We start from the raw sequence: 23,367 nt of genomic DNA, 5'->3' as shown, positions 1-23,367 counted from the left end.
CCCTCCTCCCCGTCAAGATGGAGGACGGTGCTCGCTGCGGCCACTGGCACCGCGGTGGCTAGGGCAGCTGCTGCTCCTCCGGATCGCCGCTTGCTCCTTCTTAAAAAAAAAAAAAAAAAAAAAAAAAAAAAAAAAAGGGAAAAGGGAAAAAAAAAAGGCTGGAAACGTTTCTTTTTTTCTCCGCCCACTGGCTGCTCGCTGCGCGGACCGCTGGCCCTTCCCATGCCGTCGTCGTCGTCGTCGCCCTCCTCCTCCTCCTCCTCCTCCTCCTGCGATTGTCTGCGCTCCGGCTGCCGCCCGCCCGCCCGCCCGGACTCCCTGCATGCACACGCCGCCTCCTAGGTGGCTGCGGGGGGTGGGCGCTCCCGGAGCTGCCATTCCGCACATACCTTCATGTCCCTGCGCTCGCTGCGGCCGCCCGCCGCCGCCCCGCATCGCTCGCCCGCTCCGGCTGCCGCCCTGACGGCCGCTCCCGTCCGGAGGTGAAGCCGGGATCCGCGGAGGGGGCGGCGGGGTCGGCGGCGGGTCTCGCCCGGTGGAGCCAGCACCGCCGGCACACGCAGCAGCAGCAGCAGCCATGAGCAGCGCCGCTACCGCCACCTCCGCCGCCACCACGGCCGGCAGCGGCGCGGGGGAAGGGGCCGAGGAGGCGGCCAAGGACTCGGCGGACATCGCGGCGTTCTTCCGATCCGGTGAGTGCGGTCCTATCCTGGGAGAACGGGGAGGAAGGGCCGGTGGCGAGACCGCGGCTGGAGGTGGAGGCGAAAGGTGGCCCTGGGGAAGCGACGTCTTCCCTCTGGAGCCGGGAAAGGAGGCGAGGGCAGCCAGCTTTGTCAGGTGGCCTCGGGGAAGTCTCGCCCGCCTCTCGCCGCCGGGGCCGCCTCGGCTCTGCCCGTCCGTTCCTCGGGGAGGTGGCGGGGAAGAGAGCCGAGCCCCCGTCCCGTGCCGGGGACAGCGGGGCTTGGGCACAGCAACTCGCGGGCGGGACGCCACCCTCGCCGGCAGAACCGAGGCGTGGAAACGGGGGCGGCGGCGGCGCGGCCCGGCCGGGAGGGTGCGGGGCTGCTGGCGCCCCGGGGCGGTGTCGCCGGTGACAGGTGCGGTTCTGCCTCCCATGCCGGCCCGGTAGCGGGCGCGTTACCGGAGCCGGGCGGCACCACCCAGCGCCAGGCGGACCAGAGTCCCCCGAAAATGTCCCGCCGGGGGTTGCGGGGCAGGAGGCGGGTGGAGGAGCCGCTCCGATCCGGGAAGCCCAGGGTGTCGGAGGGAGGGAAGGGTGAGCGGGGCCGCAGGGAGCCGGTTGTGCCGGCCGGGCCCCCGGGGAGGCCGGCGAGCCGGCAAGGATGACACCGCTATAAGAGGCAGCGCTCCTCTGTGCTGTGCTGTGCTGCTGGGTGGCGGCACAGGGCAGGGATGGGAGAAGCGGCATGGAAAGTGGATGTTCTAAGGAGAAGCGAAAGAGGCAGACAAAAAGCGAAGCCCGTGTTAAGGGGATGAGGCGGGGCAGCAGCGGCTCTCGGGCGCTGCCGGGCTGGGAAACCGGGCTCGTCGCGGAGGATCGGGAGGGGAAGGGGGGGGGGAGCCTGTTGACAGGCTGCCGGGATGAAAAAAAATGGAGGCTGCCTTCTCCTTCGGTGTTTACTCTCGGCACGCAACCGGGCAGGGAGGGCTGCGCCCGCCGCCGAGACGCTGTTCCCCGGGGGGATAGCGGCGGGGAAGGCAGGACTGCCCGGGCCGCACGGACCGGCGGGCACGGAGCCCTGCCGGCAGCCTGGGCGGCAGCGGGCACGGAGCCTCCCCCGGTGCCGGCCGGCCTCCCCCGAGCGGCGGCGGCTCCTCCCCTCCGTCCGCTCCGCCGGCGGCTCCGAGCCCCCCGGGGCACCCCGCAGCCACCGCTCCGGGCGGGGCGGCCGCGCTGGGCTGGGCACTTGCTCCTTGTGGATGCCTAAAAAGGAGCGGCGGGTTAGGAAAATGCAGACTCACCGCTGGAAAGATGAGGGGGCTGGCCGATTTCGTGTGTAAAAAATAACGATAGCAGTAGTAATAATAGTAGTAAAAGCTGTGTTCATTGGGTTTTTAAGGAAGGTCCGCGCGGGATGTGGGAAACGGCGTAATCAGTGCTGCTTGCGGTCGGTGGTGCTGCTCAATGTGCTTGGTTTCATGAAGGGTGAGGGAGGAGGTGTGATTTGTAGCAGGCATCCCTGGAGCAAGGCTGGGAGCTGCGTTTGCGTGGATAGAGGGTCTGAACAGGGGGCTGTGGAGGGCTTCATGCTCCCGAGGCAACCTGCTTCACATGACCGCCATTGAGTGTGAAGCTCCTTGTCAAGATACTGGTCTTGGTGGGTTTTATCGTGGAAGAAGAACTGAGCTTTATCATTCCCGGGAAAAAATCCTGATGAAAGCCAAATGACAGATTAGAACAGTAGGCTTACACGCAGTAGTCTGCCTAGTGTAGTTACAGATGGGTGCTTGTGTAGTAATCTTGCAGTTTTGGAAGACCCTGCCAGCTGTATTAATAATCAACTTCCACATTTATGTGTGGGTTGAGGGATGCTACAGCTGGTAAGCTCGTAAGTGGTGCAGTGATGACTTCTGATGCTGATAACTTCTGATAACAAGGAAGTTGCACTGAGCTCAGCCTTGCAGCAGCTGAAAATCTTAAAGCAGTAGAAGGACGTGCTTATCAAAAAACTCTTAGAGCATATTCAACAACTGGCATTCTCATTTCCCTATTTACATGTGGAGGTTATCTGGTTCAGCCTGGGCTCTAACATTCACTGGAAAATATTCTGGCATCTCTTGTGGGTGTTTGGCATCGAGAAGAGCTCTTTGAATTCCACCTCTGTACATGATCCACTCATCTATAAGGAGAGGGTCTATTAAGAGATCTCCGGTGCTTCCCTTTGTTTGAACAACAGGCACATTTGTTTCAGTGAAACACAATGGGCGCAGCGATCAATGAACAAGGAAGAAACTTTGTTTCGTGTGCTTAGAAACAGACAAAATATTTTTCTCTTTACAAAATTTACAATAACAAATACTTCCTTTTTCCTGTCACTTGCAGAGAATATTAGCAAAGCTATAGCTGTTACTTAAAAGAGAAAATGAGTAAAAATGTTTCAGTGTTTTCCAGGAGGGAAAAAAGCCCCAACAACAAAAAGCTTGCCCAAACAATCAGTTCTAATCTTGGGTTGGTTAAATTGGTCAGTAGAGCTGCCAAGTGGGGTTATTGGCTTTTCTCTTGACATTTTGTAAGACTAAGCTTGAAGTAGAATTAAAGTAGCCTGTAGAATGGTGTTTCATCATTTGGAAGATTTTGTCAGGATATTGAACAGCAGCGAGGTTTGTTTTGTATCACTGGAAATGTGCACATTTCCAGTTCACTTTGGTTATGTAAATGTAAACTCACTCTTGAGTTTTTGGGGAAATAAAGTTGCAGTTGAAATGTGAGGAAAGCAGCTGAACTGGAAGTGAGGTGGTGGTAGTAGGAACGCATAAAGACTGTATGTCTTGAATGTAAATGAGGAATCTATTAGAATTGTTTTTCTTATTTTTGGTATCCAAATCTCATTATTTGAAGTTAAAAAGAAGTGAGTACCTTGTTAGTCTGTCATCTTTGTGGCAGGATTAATAGTAAAAGAAGTAGACTTGAGTGCCAGGCAAAATTATTGCATTTTGAAGAAGAAAACACAGTGGTTGTAGGAAGCGCCTTTCTGTCCTATGTATAAATTGGAGATTAGGAACGACTGTGTAAACTCACAGAAGGATGTGTTTTGAGCTATAAATGTATAGACAAACATCCCTTTTTTTGATAAAAAAGTGCAATGGTGTGACTTGCAAGGACTGGTAAAATATCTTAGAGCTATGAAAAAAAGACTGTTACCATACGAAAACCCAGTAGTGCAAAGTCTAAGGGGCTGTGTAGAATGGAATTAGTACATGTGTTAAGGATACCTTTTTTTTATGAAAAGGTATTAAGATAGAATACATTTTGAAAAGTTCCAAGTTTCAACCTAAAATTCTGTTTACCTGAAAGGTCTGGAAACAGCTGACAAGAGCAAAGTTGAATTTGAGGGGGTGCCATAAAATCTTGGCTTACAGGGCAGTAACCATACAGAAGTTTTATTTGGTTGTTGGTTTAATCTTCATCTTTGCGGCTGTGAGCCCTCAGTACTTTGGGAAGTGGACTCAACTGAAATCTTAAGGGTGCAAGAATGAGGGCTGTCTGTTAAGTTTGAATCGTGTTATTTTAAGAGTGTTTTCTAAAACAAAGTATTTTTGCTAGTTGAAATTAGTGAATTTAGTATTTAGACATAAAGAACAAAACTTTTAAAATCCAAGTAAAAGACATGTTGGTTAAACTTTTAGTAATTAAAGTTACCCTTCTGGGATGGTGGAGATTTCTGTGAATACAAAAGGTGGCAGAGAAAAAGGTTTGTAAGCACTTCAGTCAACCCTTGGCTAGACAGTGTAAGGAGTGCCTTTATAAACAACTCTGATAAGTCTTCATGGAAAAAAACAACCAACTGATAACTTTTCACAATTGTGAGGTGAAAGTGGATGTGGTTATTTCATGTAATATACATTTTTATGAGTGGCCTCTACAAACTGCAGTAACTTCATTAATATATGGACAAATGATACCGTTTTCAAAGTAGTTGAGATTAATGATCGCACATTCCTAGAAGGAACACAATTTACATACTGAGCAATGGGAATGCACCCTTTGGAGGAGCAAAAGTGTTTGAAAACCAAAGGAAAAACAAAGAGCCCCAAAAATCTCATCAGTAAGGTGAATAATGACCAGGCCTTGCCCAGTCAGATCCGAATATGATTGTTAATTGTAGTTCATCCCTTGATATGGGAAACCAAAATAGTGGAAAACCTAATCTACACAGGTGGCATCAGTCCTTTCTCAGGAGATGAATGTGAGTCTGGAGGAGGTGGGTGTTCCAAGCAGGGAGTTCAGTGTTCCACCTCACTCAAGGTGAAGTTAGAGAGCAGGCTGGTAGCCAGAACAGCTTTAAATAGCACCTGGTTCTAATGTTGTACACTCAGTGAATCCTTCTAGTGCATGTGTTTCTTAATGTAAGCTTAATGATAAGACAATTTAAACTTTGGTTTGAGATATGTGTGTTTAAGTACCAAAATGAGCATGTGAGTCTTTTAGGAAAACAGAATGCTGAGATTTGTTGTGATTGTGGACATTTGAAGACTTCTGCAAGATCTAGTAACCTGAGACTTGGATCAGTCTGGGTTCAACTAAGTCTGCCGATACACTCACTGATAGTTGCTTGAATAGTTGAGACTTTAGAAAAAGTATTAATGAGTGTCATGAAAAGATGATTTATTTTCTTCTTTTTCTCTTAATAATGATCTTGTTTCCTTAGTTTTTATGAACATCTCTTAATACTGTAAAGATAGAAGCCAGCATTTAGGAATGTATTATTTCAGGTTTACAAGGAGGACTTATGTTTTATTTCTTCCTGATTATATTGCTTTATATACTGTTGCCTTGCTTGCTTTATATTAGTGTCCTGTGTGATAGTGACTGGAATAGTTGACTGCATGTATTGGACAGCATTAAAAATACTAGCATAGTAGAGAAAGTCTTCTAGGAAGAGGGAGAGAGGGTTGGGAAAAATTACATAGTAAAGAAAAGGCAAGCATTTTATTAAAAGGCAGCAGGCTTTTTCAAGACTACTATTAATAAAAACACACTATCATTTAGATCGTGGGCAAAATAACTTTCAAGGTAGGCATGATGTGAAAAGCCAAATTTCCATCTGAAAACCACTAAGTAGAACACACCATCTATAAAGATAGGTGAATCTTCTTAGGAAGGCACTCTCTCCTGGTGATGTGTAGTAGCCACCTTACAGAGAAGGTAGTCAGAGCTGTGGTTGTTGCTTGGCGTGACAGTTGGAGCAGCTACAGAGTACTTACAAGTGTCTAACAGAAATCATCTAATAGTGAAGCCAAAAATGAAGTTTTGCCAGGCAGCACTGATGGTAGCTCACATGACAGCTCCCTGCTGTCCTCTGCAAGAACTGGTTCTTGATCCTGTGGCAGTCAGGAGCTGAGGTGTGTTTTAAGAGCTGGTGAGCATGCAGAAGATGTAAAGTATAAAACAAGCTGTCCATTCTTTCATGTGACTTAGAGTGATGACAACATTTGTATTAAAAGATAACCACAAGAAAAATTTAATGTTGTGTAAACTTTTCAAGAATCTGTTACTTTGGGCTTTGAGTTGCCTTAGTAAATGAGAAGGTTGCAGAAGTGTTGCTGTCATTAGTGCCAGTTGACCTTGGCTGAAGAAGTCAACTCTTTTGTGAAGGTTTGATCCAATTTCAGAAGTATCCATTTTAATAGGATGGTTGAAGCAGGATGGTGTGTGTGTGTGTGTGTGTGTAAATGATATTTTGAAAAACACCATAGAAAAATGTCACAGCTTGATAATTTCTGATGAGCATATGCAGAGCAAAAATAACTGCAGAAACAATGAAGTTGCAATGGTGAAGTTAGGCTGGGAAATAGCATTGTTGAATTGACGTTCCCTGGAACAATAAAGATGAGGATAGAGAGCTTCAGTGTGAAATGCATCAGCTGTTGTGGAATTTGGCTTAGTGTGAAGCAGCCAAGCTTCTCTGTGGATAGCAAGGATAGATTTAGTTAGAGGTTAGGGTGTGTTTGAAACAGTTGGAGGCAGAAGGCATGAATATTTCTAAGAGAGGACAGAGAATTACTTGTAACATCTGTGATAGCTGGCAGTTGATAAACTAAATGCACATTTGGAGTGGAAGGTAGATGGGAGTTAGAGAAAAGCCAGGTCCATTCTTGGAAGGAGCACATTTGAGCTGTCATGAAGTGCTGATGTGCTCAGAAAGGAGCTGACAGAAGTAGGAGGAGACTTGGTACAGCTGAGGATTTCATCAGTTGCAGAGCTCAGTCACTGTGTAGAAGATGGGTAGCAAATGTTTTTTTATAAAGTAGTTTGTCTGCAGTTAAACATGTCCCACAGCAACCTAACACAAACAGATGTGAATTTCAACTTGAAATATCATATGACTTCCAAAAGCTTTTGCATGTAAAATCAATATCTGGGTAATTAAAATCTGAAGAAAAGCTGGAAAAGCTTTCCTTACCCCAATATATAGAGAAAATGTTCATGTTTCTCTACTCCTTTTCATTTGAAAAGAAAAAATGAATTCCAGTGTCAAAAAATGCTTAGATGTTGGCTGCTGAGCCAGTTTAATGGGGTGAAACTGGATTGTGATTTTTGGTCTGCATCTTGAAGAAGGAGGTAAGATCACTGAAATAGCTGTTCCTGGTCAGCTAAAGTGTCAACCTAGTAAAGACACATTGCAATTTTGGAAATGAAGGAAAATGGATGATAATTTTAAAGAGAACAGGGGAAATGATTTTTTTCTGCTAGGTATTGGTAAGAACCAAATTTAATCTTTAAAAAAAAAAAGGCTGTGAGGTAAAAAAAAAATCCCACGAAGGTCACTGCAGGCTATTTTAATTTAATGACTAAGGTGGTTACATCTATTTGTTCTCATGAAGAAATTTGCCTGATTTGGAGAAGGATCTTTGTTTAACTTAACATTTTTCTCGGTGCAGTAAAATTGAAAAGTAGACTACTGGTGAAGTAATACTGATGATCTGCAAAGCTGAGTCATATTCCTTCAGGAAGGATACTGCTGTTTTGAGAAAACAGATCACTTACCCAGTAGTGAGGAGGAGGAATTGAAATGACAGGGAACAACTCAAGTGCTTTTAGCAGTAGACACTACAGTACATTAAAGCATCTGATTTTCAGCCTCTCGAGTGGGTTGTTGTATGGATACACAAAGAGGAGGGTCATAAATGAGTTGTGTCCACAAAGTTTCACAAAACAGTCTGAGTGAAGACTGTGCTTAAAAGATACAAATCCCGTCCCAGTGGTTTATCTGCCAAATAGCTGCTCTACGTCATCTGAAGTAGCCTAATAGTATATTTGTTTAAAAAATAGGGTTGTTTTTCAAGACTGTTGAGTAGAGTCTTCTGAAATCATTTAGTCAAATTTGTTTAATCTCCCGTGTTACTGCCTTGCGTTAGTGGCAGTAGCACTGTTTCATATAAACAACTGCAAATATGTAACAAGTTTTCCTACTGAAGAGTGCTGAACTATGTCTTTTGCTGGTACTTCTGAATATGGTATTTTGTAATCTGGACCTTACCAAATAACTGAAATAGTCATTAGTGTTTTATAATTATGGTGGGAAGAGAAAGCAGTCTTTACAGGGAGATGAGAATTTTTTTTTTTTTTTTTTGTCTTTTAGAGCCCAAGATGTTGATGAAGCAAGATGGAAAGTATCAGGGGAAAAGGCTTCCAGCATCCAAAATATGTCAGGGGTTTACTTTGTTTTGTACTGTAGATGTAGTATAGTGTGCTTAGATAATTCCCACAAATCTGTGCAAGAGTCAGGATGATGTTATTGGCATGTCTGACATGAGGCTGAGATTCAGCAAGGTTTGTTTTACTCATGTGCATTAAGATACATGTGTGCATGTATACACTGTCAAACTAAATATTCCATGTGGCTTCAAAAAGTTGAGTTTGAATGACAAATCTCTTTGTTAAAAAGTTGGAGAAAGTATTCTGGGTAGCAGGCACTGAACGGGGCTATTGTGAGTAATCCCAATGCGTTCTAGTCATCTGTGAAACTACCCAGAGCTTAATTACTCATGTTTTCTTGTAGTCTTAGTGCATGTATAAGCAGTGATAGTTATTCCTGAGGTGTCTGCAGATGGTGTAAACAAGCAGTAGTGATTTTTGTGGTTAGATTTGTACATGACTGCTTAGCAATTAGAGTCTGAGGATCCAGGGTTATAGTGAAGTGAGATTTCCTAAGTGCTAAAAATCAACAGGAAAATATACTAAAGAAAGATAGGGCTCACAGGGACATATCAGGTAAATACCTACTTGTTTTTGTCTATTCTGTACTTCACTTATTGCATAAAAGAGTGATTCAAAATCCAAAACTTATAGGCTTTATACAGAATTTCTACATTTTTTGTGGGTAATTTTGTGGAAGCCTTCAGCCTTATGAGATACTTTATCAAAGCATTGATAAAGTATCAAAGACTATGCACTGAGGCTTGTGATGGTCGCATAGCTGGTTAATAATTTTGAGGCCATCAAACAATAAAAAATGTTGTTGGTGAAATTTCATGAAAGCAGAAGTGTTTAAAGTCTTGGGGACTGCTTGTTTTCAGAGCACAAACAGATGTTAAATGTTGGGACGAAATCAGGTGACAAAGTGTGTCCTAGGTAATTAGGAGCATCCCAAGAAGTAAATTATACCAATTGAGTGTTTAAATACCAAATATTATATGGCTAACCTCCTATGCTGCACAGTGAACTTTACTGTATCCATTGCATAGTCTGGGCTGTACAGTGTTGGATATAATTTTCTACTGGCCTTAAAGTAGTAAGTTCTTCAATTTCCAAATGTTTATCATGCCACTGACTTCTGGTCATGTTGGGTTAAGTAGCATTGAGTACAAAGATGATACCATTTTCTGAGATCATAAAAATACTCCACCTTCTTCTAAAAACTTTAGGCTGAGGTTGAAGTGTCTTTGCCCTTTGTAATTCTCCTATTCCTTGAATTCCAGATATCTGCAGCTGAATGCACAGAAAAGTAATGTAGAAAACTGTCAACAAATGAAGGTGAATTGAAGTATAGATTGCTTGGATTTTCATGTTTTCATGTGCAGAAGTCGACAGCACATAGTATGTTGAACATCAGACTTAAGAAGATGCCAAACCCAAAGATGCCTCTTTCTGTCTTCTACTGTAGAGTAATAAAATAGCATATAATTTCTCTGCTTAATAAACTGAATAACCATTGTTGTTTATTTTTTTATATAAAGCTTTACTATCAAAACTTTTATCCCTGTCTTTATTTGCTTTATTAATATTTGTCAGTGACTTAAGTTTGGTTGACACTGTGCATAGGATTGGGTCCTAAAAGAATGGAAATGGAACAGCTCAGTAGTAGCTTATGGTCTTTACACATCTTGAAGTTTCATTTCCTGTGTCTTAAGTAGTTGTTTTCAGCACTTTAAGGTAGTTGTTAGGCTTGAATTTGCCATAATTTGCAAAGTTCAAAGAAGAAATTAATGCTAGGCATTGCTTTACTGACAGGGTTATCATGTGAACTGGCCTTCTGTAAGGACAACAGAGGCAAGCCAAACTAAAATTTATTAGGACAGTCGCACCTTTTCAGATGGAAAGATGATAATGACTTATCTAATGGCTTGTTGGTTGGTGTTGTGGTTTAGAAATTGTGTTCCCCTCACTCTTCTTGCTCACTCCCTTGCTGTATTCCCTGTGGTGAGATGCAGGGGAGAATTGGAGGCAGAAGAGGTAAAGATTATGGGTTAAGATGAGAGCAATTTACTGGGAACTGTAATGAGATAAGAAAACAGACAGTGATTGACAGAGTGTACAAGAAAAGAAATATTATTGCTCATGTCCTGTGGAAGCCCCCGACATCCCTGATCACTCCCTTGACCATGCTGCCCTGAGTCGGGAATGAACCCTTCCCCTTGCTCCCGGAAAATGGCAGGAGTTGGTACTCTGGGTCCTAAGTGTGTCCCCTTCCAGGCCAGAACCAGGACATTGGCTTGTTAAATGCTTTACATTAAATGAATAAAGAAGTAGAAACTAAGATACTGGTTTCTCCACATGCAGTGAAAGGCTGTCTTTGGAAGAATAACAAGGAATTATACTTGTCTGAATTTCTTGCCTTGGTGGCTGAGCAGAAAGTTACAAAACTGAACTTAATTTTTGTCCCCATTTTGGGAAAATTCTGCTGTTTGTCCGTTGAATTACCAAGGCAGGAGGCCCAAGTCAAGCCTCCTTACAGAAGGTTATAAAATACGGCTTGTCTCATGATCCTTGTAGGGTTTAGCTGTGACATGCTTTAACCCGTCAGTGCGGAAGGAGCAATCTTTTCTAGTACAGCGTGGGGATTGGAGTCAAATTTGCCTATGCTTAACTCAGAACAAGGGTGTAATTCAGCCAACAATAACCACTCGGCGTGTGTGTGTGTGTTAACTTTTTTTTTAAGCTTGGAATCAGATGCATCCTACCCTAGCCAAAGGGAAACATTTTAGAAGCTCTGACGCATTTACACAGATGAAGGAAGGAAATGTCCAAAAGAGTCAAAAGCTAAAAATAGATCAGTTTACTGAGCTGAACTCTGGGTTGGAATTGACGAACTAAATATAAATCTAAATTTGAACCTTTGTGCCTTACATAACTGAGTGGTGTAACCCCTTTTGGATATAGCTGCTTTTTTCTTGCATTCAACTTTATAGTAGACAGCTTCAGAGGAAAACTTACATCAAGCTTTGTGAGTTTTGCAGTGCTTTAAGTAGACAACACTGAGAAATCTCATTCTCTCTTGATGATTATTGTTACAGCATAGTTTAACTCCCTGGAAAAGTGGATTGTGGGTTGTGTTGGTGGTTTTTTGTTTGTTTTGGAGAACTTTTCAATGGAAATGATATCTCCGGACTCTACTGTACAGAAGCTTAAAACCAGTAGCAATTGGAACCAGTAGCTGTGAGGTTAAAAAGGGGTGTAATTTTTTTTCCCAACTTTTTCAAGAAGTGGTAGATTTGCCTCCATCATATCTGTACATAGAAAGGAATGAACCAGGATAATCTGAACGTTTAAGAATGGATGTTTGGCTGTCTAAAAGGGTTTGCCTTGCCACAAATCGAAGTTTAGAAGCTGTCAGCTTTCCTTTGAGGTAAAGAAAAGTAAGCTTGTTTGAGTGTGTAAAATTTGTGTCATGGGAAAAAATATAGGAAAAACTGTTAATATGTGAGAGTTTTGTAGATTACTGTTGTTAGGTGACTCCTTGATAGGTGACTCTGGTAGTGCCATGAAAATGAAGATAAGCAAACTTTCCTTCTTCCTTGAGTAACAGTGTACATTTTTTAGATAACTGGTGGAAACCAATGCAGTATTGCTAACTAAAAACTGGCCTTTTCCACTGTGTTGATGCAGGGACGGTGCAGTTAAATCTCTTGGCATTTGCCAACTGCCAGTGAAGAGTGTTTCTTTCATAATGCTATACCTAATTCTAAGGCTTTGCATTGGAGAGATGAAATGCATATATTTATGCATTGACTTCGTCAGAAAAACAAATGTTACCATTTACAAATATAGTAAATGTAATAGGATATTATGGGTAGAAATGGTATTATTGATTAAATTAATTTCAAGCAGTAACTCTTCAGCCATCACTCCCACAAAAAACTGAGGGTTAGGTTTTTTTACTCAATGCCTTCCCTTTTTTTACTATATCATTTGCTGTGGAATATTTGCAGATGTATAAATAGTTGTGTTCTTATTTGCTTTATGTTTTTGTTTGGTTTTCCAGTGGAGCCTGAGAATGTTTGTTTTTACAAGGTTGTTTTGAAAAAAATTTGGAGTCTTTGATTACTAAAAATAGTATTTGTTCCAAGCAGCAGTTTATCTGTTATAGCAATGAACAGTTTGTAGCAAAAGGACCTGACTGCCTACTGTCATGGTTATATACCAATATTAAATTTAAATTTAACAATCTAAACTTTTTCTTAATGGAAGATCTTGTTATATAGCAAAAAACCTGTGTTTAAAATCTCATATTTTTCCAGAATATGCTTTTGGAATGGATTTATCCATGTTGCAGTCTCTGTTGTGTTAACCCACTGTTAGGAAGTTAGAGCTGTAAAACCCTTTTACAAGAGCTCTTGGTTAACTGGGTGGCTGTGCAACCTGTGGTGTTTCTGCTTGTAAGCAAGTTCATGAGCAGGATGTGACTTGTAGTTCATGTCCACTGAGGCAACCTGAGTGGACTCAAAGAGCAAGAAGGTGCTGCTCTCCATAATGCTGTATAGGTTCTCTGGGCACTAAAAAGAAGTGGCAGAACCCTGTGTTTGAGTGTGGTAAGCAAGGATAGATATACCTTGATACTCAGGTGGAAAAAAGTGCAGTCTGTAAATTGTCTGGGCGGCCAGAGTTCAATTCCCTCTGTGCATATGCTGAAGCTTTGTTATGTGTTGATACAGCAGCAAATGACAGCAGGGGTTTTTGTGGTCTTGAGCAGCCAACATAGCGTCTTAGGCCTTAATTTATTTCTTCATGAAGTGTTTTTACTACTTGGGGTAGGAATCTCACTCCCACTTGTCTCCTTTGCTAAGACTTTGGGCTCTGGCTCCTGTTCTGACTTGAGAAGTGGAATTCAAAATCTTCAGGTTTGAAGATTTCTTCCTAATTTAATGAGACTTGTTTAACCACGGGAGAGATGAATATTAGAGGAGGGATAGGCATCTTTTTCCAAGTGGCTTTTCACTGTCTTAATTGTTGTCTCTGCTTCTGTGATCCCTTCTTTTGTTCCTTTTCTTCAATAAATAAGACAGAGGTCCAGCAGACAATAAGCTCAATCATGAGGCATCAATGCTCGTCTCTACAGGAGGTCCATTATCTGCACAAGGATAAGTAGAGGGTCCAGTGGAAAAGCCCTGCAGAGTTTGAGAAATACAGCATGTGTGCTGTGCTGACAAATAAGGGTTGCACTGGCAGCCTTAATGCTGCTTTACCTAGTTTTTGAATGCTCTTTGTGGCAATTTCAATCACACCTGGTCCTATCTGTATTGAGTCATTGTTTAAAGTTTAGGTAGTTTTCATTAAGTGCCTTAGTGAATGATAGTAGGTGGTACTGGTTACTATGTTAGCTCAGAGGTATTTTTGGGAGTAAAAATATGTTAATTCACGGTAAAATATTAAAAAGGCAGATGTATAAGCTGATTTGCTAGATAGGTATATTGAGGACAAATTAGATACTTTGGTACTTTTTTTAAAACTTTTTTTTTTTTTTTTATAGACCCAAATACACTCTAATGTTCAATTTCTTAGGGATTGATTTTTGTCACTTGAGCATCATGTTAGTTCTGCCATGGTAATAAAAGTTAAATGAAGCAAGGTGTAAAAATTATCAAATGCCAAGGAGGAGAAAGGAACCAAATTATGTATTTTCCTTTCACAAGCAATAGATAATTAAGATTGAAAAGACAAAATATGTTCTCAGGTGAGGAAAGCTTTCCAGAGCATAATAGGCTAGGGTTTACATGCAAAACACCTGTGGAAGAATGTATGACACTAAAGGACTTAATTGGAAGTTCATAGTGATAAGTGACCTAAATTATTGCACTCTTTATTTGCCCGTTATGTGGACTGAAATTGCTGCTTTAATAAGAAACTTTCTGAACTGAACTGTCATGTAATCTCCAAGAAAGGACCCAAAAAGAGATAAAGGGGTGCCTCTTCACATCATGTGAGAGAGTTGTAATGTTGCTGTGTACAAGATGCATTCCTGCTGCTTTGTGGAATAGAAATTGACTGAATATGTCAAATGACTTCCATGTCAAGCTAAATATCATAATGGAATGAAATGTATTCCTTATTGAAAGGTGACTGGTAGAGAGCTAATTATCAGAAACAAAATAACCCTGTCTCTCCCTAGTGGAGTTGGATGTCAAAGGTGACAAATATCTGAAAATGTTGGAGTTAAATTTGAAATGTCAATATTTATTGGTTTCCAAGTCCTGTGTTAGGGGTTGGTTAAATTTGAGCAGCACACAGTGTAAAGGCAGTATTACCAGCCACATTTAAACCAAGAATAAATTAAGTATATTTAAGTGATGCATTTATCATCCAGGCATCAGGGTTTTTTTTGCAGAAAATTTGAGAATAAAGCTAGAATTCAAGTCAATATCTGTTTATATTGCAATGTTTATATTGCTCTGTTGATATTGGGGGAATAGGAGGGAGAAGCAAGTAAAACAGTTGCTTGTTCTGGAGAACAGTCAAGCAATCTCTAACCAGTGAGGCAGGACATCTGTGTGAATTGCTGAGCTTGTAGTAGTTGAAGTACAGTTCTGGAGAATAAGCTCTGCTATTCTAGTCTTGGTTCTGCCCAGATATATTCAAGTTTGGCACTGATACGAGATGTAATCTTTGAGAAAGCAGCAATAGCTGGCTGGGAGAAGGCAGGAGTATATCTGAGACAATGAAGGATGAAAGAGAAAATCAGGGAAGAAAGTAACTGACAGAATTAAGGCAGAGGGTCAGTTCACTTACAGAAATACTGGAAATCACCACTCTACCTATCTGCTACAAAAGCTGCTCTTTCTGATGTGGTTAAGGTCTTATACTGAAACAGAACTAACAGTTCAATTAATGGACACAGGCAGATTAATAGATGCAAGGGAGCCTGAATTTTCACAGGCCATTTGACAGAAATGTACTGTTTCCCTGAAGCAACCACCAATTTCAAGGCCAAAAGGAAGCCTATCTTTTTTTAAAGCACAGAACAAGAGGGACAAGCCTAGGCAGAATAATGGAAAGGAGATAATGGATATGTGATGCAGAAGACTTGGGACTGGAAGTGCAGTGAGGTCATGAAGAGAGGCGACCCTTGAAAGGAATGTAAAGGTGGGTTGCATTTTTATGTACCCTGCTGCTCAGATGTTTGCTTTACAGGGATAATGTGCTCAAATCAGAGACAAGCTGTTAATAGTCCCTGCCCTAGATAGGTCTAATGTTTTTTTATTCCCTGAAGAAAAGATCAAGAAAATGGAAAGGAACTTGAATAGAATTCCTTAATTTTGTAATACAAAGTACAACCTTGATAACACAACTCAAGAAAAAGTCACTGTTAACAATATTGACCTTAAAATTACCTTTTTTCTTACATTCTTCCTCAAATTCCTGCCACTTGCAGTAGAAACCTATTGCTTGAGTTTTTGTGGAAAGAGCAGCTTAGTTGTGCCAGAGGGTCACTGACAGTGTTAGGTCCACAAGGACCCCAGCAGATAAACATGTTTGTGGTTAGTCCCCTTGCACCCTGTGATCTGCCAGCTCTGCTGCAGAAGATATGTGTACAAGCCCATACTGATCTCAAGAGATTTGCTGAACTTTATCTCTAGGTAATCGTCTTGTGTTCAGATGAGATTACTAATCACACATTTTAATTAAAGAAATGTCACAGCTATAGGAAAATAAAGCTATTTGGAAATGGTGGTTATTTTGCTGATAGTTTTCCCTGCTTAAGGAGGCTCAATCAAAACTTCCTGCAGGGGCAAAGGTATGCTGTTGAGGAAAAACAGATTGACTAATTTCAGGCTGACTTTTTCCCAGGTACTTTTTCTTTGTAGTCAAAAGTTGTTCTTGGTGAAGTAGTTGGAGATGTGAAGCATAAATTTTGTATTAAACCTTTAAAAAGACAGCCAAATCACATAAATTTTGATTGTTGCCTCCTAGTAAAGTATGTTGAAGGAAAAGCTGACACTATTAATGTAAAGATATATTTCCAAAAAGAGCAGTTCATATAACTGAAAAACTGAAGTAGGGTCAAGAAAGAGCTAACTTGAGTTTACTCCCTTGGCTAACAGTAATTTTAAAGTTAACGTATTCTGAAACGTTGCTTTGACAGCAATCTTGGATTTAATTCTGCGGTATGCAATTAGAATTGTCATTCCCTGTGATATTTAAAATGCTGCCTTGAGTTTAGCTCAGAAAGTGAATATGGTTGAATGTTTTTTCAAATGACATCTACTTCAGTAGTTGCTATGTGTGCAGTTTATCTGGTGTTAACAGCATTCAAGGAATATATTGCCGTAAGAAATAAGCAAACCACAACCCATAAGCATTGCTCATTGCTTTTAATTTAAACATAGTGTTACTACTGGGTGCCTTGCTTTTGTGGTTGGTTTGGTTAGAGTTCTGAGTCCATTGGAAGTATTTTGGCTCATGTCTTAGAGGTAAAATAAAAATTGTCACACTTCAAGCTGGTGGCAGGAATTGTTAGCCAAATGTATGAAACTGGTAACTGGCCAACAGCTTGAATATGGTTCTGAATTAACGGGATAAGTTTATAAAGATACCTCTGTAGTAAATAAGGTAATTTATAAAATTTTCCTTTGAAATTGGCCTTGCCAAAGGGAGGCTTTATGATGACATCTGATAAAGGTAGAAGTGGAAAAAATGGTTAGTGGAATGGATGGACAACTAAAAAGAGACTTGTGTTTATGTACTGTTGAAAAATGTAGACTTAAAAATCATACAATAGAGCAGCCATACTGACTGGACTGAAGGAACTGAAGGATGAGGTCAGTAATTTGTTGAAGAGCAAAGTTCTAAACAGGACCAGAAAAGTCCTTAAGAGTAGGCTCTTAGGCTTAGACAGAAAACGTGGAAATAAATACTCTTGCACCCTTGCTGTTCCCAGTGCTTCTCCGTGTCAACAGGTCTAAGTTGTAGTTGTTTTTAAGGCTAGAAATGGTTAGTTAATGTACAGAGTTAGTTAAGTTGTACAGAGACTTGCTGTCCAGTAATACTGCACTTTTTCTGTCTCTGGATATCTTTAGTTATTTTCCTAGTCCCTGACCTTTTGGAGCTGGTGTGAAAGTTTTTTTTCCTGAAGTAGCGGCTACATGATGAAGTTTACTGTGCTCAGAAAAGGGAATCTCTGGTCTGACTGGCTCCTGTGTGTTGGAGAGAATTAAATGTAGGCTACACAACTTGAATTCCTGAGAAGGAGGTCGTACGTGTTTCTTTGAAACATTGGCTCTGCCTTACCCTCTAGCTTTCAGAGACATACCTGAATATAGACTCAATTAAATTCCTGTCCTTTAATGAAGTCCTTTTCTTAATGCGTAGCTGATATACTTGGAACATCAGGGCATCGGTCAGGATCCAAAATTAATTGCCTCTTGGGGATGCATAGTGCCATGTGGGTATCTGAAAGAACAGTGTCTCTTTCAAAAGCCTTCTGGAATGGTCAGCTTTGAAAATGAGGCACATCCTTATTATATTAAGGAAGGTATTTGGGTCTTGAATCCTGCTTAACATTTTCACTTTGCAACAACAAAAGCAAATAAATACTTTGTCTATGGAAGATGGCACAAGTTGAAAGAGGAGAGCCGTGACTTCCTCACTTGCTGCCTTCTTGTATTCTCCCTCCCCTCCACCAACCCCCAAATGTGGGAGGCCAAAGCCCAAACCTGGCATACAGGGAGGAGGGCATCTCGTTCCCAAACCAGTCACCAATGCGTCACAGTAGAACAGTATTGTTTTCACGTGGCTAAGGCACTGTTCTTTCCTTTGTATTGAATTCCTTCCTGTTAAAGAACATTGTCTTTAAAGTACACTTATGTCAGCTTGAATGCTAGGAACTTTGTGCTTATTGCTGCAGTATCTGTATTAATTAGTTGATGCAGCTGTTTCAAGTAGGAAAAATTAGAAGGAGTTAGGGAGGCATTGGCTGTGGGACAGCAAGTGTGTTTGTTAGCAGAGCTGCTAAAACATGCTAGCGGCATGTGGAGGTGGAAGAAGGCAGAACAAAGGAGGAGTTTGAAACTCAGCTGCCTCTGTATGCTCAATAGGAGAAGAGGATCCAACAGTTGGGCAGAACCATGCTAGATGACATGGATCCAAACATACAGCTGTCAGTTAAATGTCTCAGAATCTCAAATAAGAACCGATGGGTGTTAAGTAACTTTGTGCGCTTTTCATGGCCTCTCACATTGTATCAATTAATAGAGAAGATTAAGCTCCATTTGCTCAATGAAAGGAAGCATGTAATTTTCAGTAATGCTTGAGCTGTATGTTTCTGTGACTTGAACTTCAAAAGCAAAAGTGGAGGTAGCTATTCTACATGTTCTTTCTGACTAATTCCAGTGACCTGTATTGGACTAGTTGTGGGCAAGCAGGGAAGAGAGAATGCTGCATTTTTTTCAATAATTGTGTAATTAAATTCATTGATGGTAGGCCAAGAATACTGATCACAAGGGTTGGTGCTGAATCAGAAGGAATACTTAAATGGCGCTCTGTTGAACAGAGACATAATTGCCCTCTCTTTCCCCTTCTTGGCTTATTGGATGGCTGAATTGCTCATTTTATACATGACTTTGAGTATGACTGGAGCTGTGAATCAGTGTTTGTTGGAGTTTTGCATCTGGCTTATGTTCTGACTTCCCTTTTATGAGCTGGAGAGGCTGCCTCTGTTATTACTGTGTAGTGAAAATCCTCTTAAACTCTCCTTCTCGTGAGTGGGTGAAAATGTTTGCCAAACACACGAATCAATAATTGCTTATTTGCCTCAGTGCTCCTTTTCAAAAGCTTCACTGTCCTTTTCTGTGTTTGCACAGATAATCGATGTCTGTCCCCACATGATAATTAACTGGGATAGATAACTTAGGGACCCTTACTTTACAAAGTCATTTTACAACTGTGCCTCCCTGAAACCTCTTATTCCATTTTTGACCTTTTGTCAAGGCTTTCATTGAAATGGCAATAGTTTATGTGCAGTGAGAAAGACTTGATGATTATTTTAGTTAAAGGTGTTTGCTGGTTTACCATGCTGCTGAAATGCCTGAAGCTCTGTGTAGGACACAAAGAATAAGTAAACTGTCAGAAGGCTATTGAAAACAAAATAATTCTGTTGTCTCAGTATGAGGAAAAACACTGCATGTAGCTTGACCTGGTGAGTTTTCATAAACAAGAGGCTGGCTTTTTAATGGTCTTGTTTAACGTGTCCATTTTGTTCTGCAGTTGCTAACTGAAATTGGAAATTAAAATGAAGGAAAAATAACCTTCATGATTACAGTTTTCCCTTGGGAACTGTTTCCATTGTGGCTTTCTCATGAGAGAAACTGTGGGTTCCTTTCTATTTTTGTGGCATGAAAATTCAGATTTGTGTAGCCTGTTTCTAAAGTTGAGAATATTCTAGATGCCAGTTTCAGAAGATACAAACAACTTCCAGGTGCCTGCAATTTGAAGAAGTCTCTAGCTGATTTAGATTGCCATCTTGATGTGACCTTTGTAAAAATAACCACAGTTAAGTAGTACATGTACAAAATGTCTATGCAGTAGAGTAAGGAAAAGACAAAACAATCTGTTTGAATGGATGAGATTTGTTTGCTGTTTTAGATTTGTATTCTTAGTGGGAAGGCAAACTTTTAAAACTGTCTGTTATACTTTGCTATTCAGGTCAGTGGCTTCTTAGTCCACTGGAGGACTGCAGGATAGACTTGAGGTGTTCATGCTGTTCCAAATCAGTGGGGCTCCCTGTCACTGGGTGACTTGTTTTGTTCCAGTGCTTGACTTTGTCATATTGAAAAACTACTCTTGGTGACATAGTTTAGGCCACTGAAAATCTGTTTTTTGGTACCACAATTAACGTTAGCTGGATTATAACACAAAGCTTCAAACTGTATTGCTCCATAGCTCAAATGAACTATAGATGCAATGCCTGTACCTGTCTAAACCTTAAAGTATGTTCAGATTGTTTGTATTTCAGTGATATGATCTAATGGCAACAACATTTCTTCAGTGGACAAAAAGTAGGAGGAGAACAGTACTCTCTCTCTCATTCCATAGGCCTAAAACTACACAGAATCTGTTTGGTTATCTAGAGCCTCCTAATGGCTGTTTCCATTAGCAATTTAGTTCAGATCAAAGTGTTCTTTTGGAGTGCATCTCTTGATTGTCCTATTTCACTGTCTTTGTTTGATGTGAAGCATTTCAGGCACACAAATAGAATTCCTTTCAGATGAAATTGAAAGGAATTACATATGCCAATTACAAATAGCTATTAAGTCCACAGAACCAGACTATAGCCAGTCAAAAGTAAAACTTCCTGTAAAACTTCATTCAAAATACATAGTTTAGCCACTGAGGTTTCTGCAGTAGGGTTTTGCTGTATTGATCCTCTTCTGTTGCACTGTGCACCAAACTCAAGTGTAGATTTAACCAAAGAGGGTCAGCAGCTAGGTCCTGAAACTCAGCAGATGCTCTAATGAGGTAACAAAGATACAATAGTGACAGAGAGTTAATTTACTGTGTGAAATGAATAATCACTTCATCTAAAGAGGTGGATTGTGCTTAAGAAACCTTTCTCAGGATCCAAATAGTCCCAAGACTGCAAGGCCTTGGAGAAGCTGAAGGAATGGAGATGTCTGGTTGAGTTACAGGTGTGAGATGGAGGGCTGGCATTACATGTGGCACAGCAGCTGTTGCATTTGTGTTATCTCCTGGGGCAAGGCACTCAGGTTACCTGTCAGTACCACCCTAATGCAGGTTCCAGTTTTGACTGGGACCTGTGTCCACTTGGGAAAAATTCTGTGTGTTTAAAAAGCACAAGTTCATCACCCCTGCTCTAGAAAGGGACATGTATTTGAGGTTCCTCTCTGCCAGATTCAAACAAATGGATGATGTTTTCTTCCTCCACACATTCACTCCTAGAAAAATACATGGTTCAGATGTGAATGGAATGATAACCATACAAGTCCTGCTCGTGTGTTGGAGAGTGCAAGATATTTCAATGTTGAGCTGCGTAAAGCCAAGAAACAAATAAAATGCTGTAGGAAGAGGACAGTCAGAAATCAGGCACATGAACTGACTCCATGATGCAGATAGGCTGGAGAAATCCTTCTTGTGCAAAAGCTGCTCCAAAGTTATTTTTTCATAAAGAAATAATTGAGCACTGGTTCATATGTTTTGAAAAATTTGAGATGTTGCTGTAGAATTCATCATTAGTTAAAGTATTTTGCAACAGGTTGGAGAAGTATAACTGTCCAGTGGATAATGTTATCCTTTCACTGTGCCTCTTCTGATGAGCATAAATTGTAAGCTCTTAATTCTTAGATAAATTTTTGAGTGCTGTTAATAGGCCTATTGTAAGACCCATCAGTGTAAGGCTTAGAGTTCAAGTAGTGTTGTTGTGATAGCTAGAGCTTTCATATATGCCCATCTGCCAGGATTTTCATCTCTGTAGTAGAGTTATATGGAAGAATATTTTCTGAAGTCCCAAGTGCTTGATTGCAGCGTCATTGCAGTTGGGTCCAAATGTTACTGGCTTATGGGTTTGAAAGGTTTCACTTTGGTGGAGGTGTCAGCACTCACTTTTGTCTTCTCTGTGAGTGGCATCTCTAGCAGAAATATGTCAGGATGACTCCAGGAGAGAATGTTGGGATCTGAAGGTAATATAAAATTGTAGGAAACATTGATCAATTTTGATGAAAAATGCTGCTGTGGAGCCCTTGTACTTAATGAAGATGTGCTGAAGGGCTTAGTGAAGGTCACTGCTGACAGTAAGGATTTGTTGAGATCCTGCCTCTTTAAGGGCTGCTGCCAACTTAAAGAAAACCTCCCAGGCCCTCCATTCTTTTGTTCTTTGGTGGCTGAGAGTTTGCATTGCCCAAGAACAGGGATGGGAGACCAAGGCGAAAATTTACATTTCTGAAGACCTACTGTGAGTGAGTTCATTTGCTTTTGCAGACTTGTCTGGAAGGATGGTGAGCTCTGGCACATGAGCAGCACACTTTGTTTTTAAATCTGCCATGGCTTGTAAGTTGATATTACCACATGAAAATAGAAAAAAACTCCTTTAAAAAAGTTTATTGAATATCTAAGGCTTGAATTGATGACTTCAAAGAAATCCTCCTGTCCCTCAAAACACCAGGTATAGGCTTCATGTTTAGTTCTGGTGTAAAAAGACAGCACTAAATTTGAAAAGTTGTCACTGTCAGTTGGTTGTCCACTCAGAATTAAATATCTGCTTGGCAATATATTTGCATCTTTCAAATTTGTGTGTAATGTGTCTCTTGCTACCCTGTCTTCAGTGCCTTAATGGTGACATACTTTTGCTTGGTCCTGTAGCAGTTCTTCAGGTGCTGGTACATTGATGCATCAACAACCAGCAGCCATCCGTTTCATACTGGACTTCATCCTGGCCTGCCAGCTGTAAGGACATCTGGTTATACAGCTTAATTTCTTGAGAGGGAAGATAAAGTAATGGTGTGACTTAGTGAGCATTTGAGAAATACTTGTTTTAGTAAATTAGTTTGAATTTTATATAAGTAAGTACCACTAAACAACATTTGTGAGAAGAATCTTCATTGCGTTTAAGATTACGGTATTGCCAATGATTTTGTGGAATGAAAACTAAGTAGCATACTTTGGTTATCCCAGAATCAGAGATGCTAAGGAACATGTATGAAGGGAGGGAGCAAGTCTTTTTTTTGGAGGGATTTCAATTTTACTTTGCTTTCCTTAGCTGCATTTATAGGTTGACCCGCTGCTTTCATAAAACTGTTTGTAGAATTCAACCTGGACTTTGTGTATGACAGCAATTTGAGGTGACAGAGAAGTCCAGGCACATCTTTGCCTCTTCCCTTTCTATGGAAAGGGAAAGGTTGTGACTGGCAGTCAGGCTGTGACCTCTTGAGGCAAGTGGCTTTTATGGGCAAACATGCCTG

The 23,367-nt window shown here is 41.3% G+C and overlaps 1 protein-coding gene across 3 annotated transcripts in view; it reads left to right on the top strand.

Moving 5' to 3' along the window:
* Positions 1 to 202: 202 nt before the first annotated feature.
* The window catches only part of TRIO (trio Rho guanine nucleotide exchange factor), a 243,336-nt gene continuing 220,171 nt past the window's right edge, over positions 203 to 23,367 (top strand). For 2 of the 3 annotated variants that reach the window (XR_013773848.1, XM_079302720.1), the window contains exon 1: positions 203 to 692. Coding sequence is in view for 1 of the 3 variants with exons in the window: in XM_079302720.1 (XP_079158846.1) it covers positions 578 to 692 (115 nt within the window). In the remaining 2 variants the exon portion in view is untranslated. Of the gene's footprint in view, positions 693 to 11,787; positions 11,811 to 23,367 lie in introns of those variants that run through there. The other variant, XM_079302721.1, reaches the window with a different exon arrangement.

Source organism: Erithacus rubecula (genome assembly GCF_903797595.1).
Source record: "Erithacus rubecula genome assembly, chromosome: 3".
In the NCBI taxonomy this organism is placed as follows: Eukaryota; Metazoa; Chordata; class Aves; order Passeriformes; family Muscicapidae; genus Erithacus; species Erithacus rubecula.
This window is presented reverse-complemented; position numbering and strand designations above follow the sequence as displayed.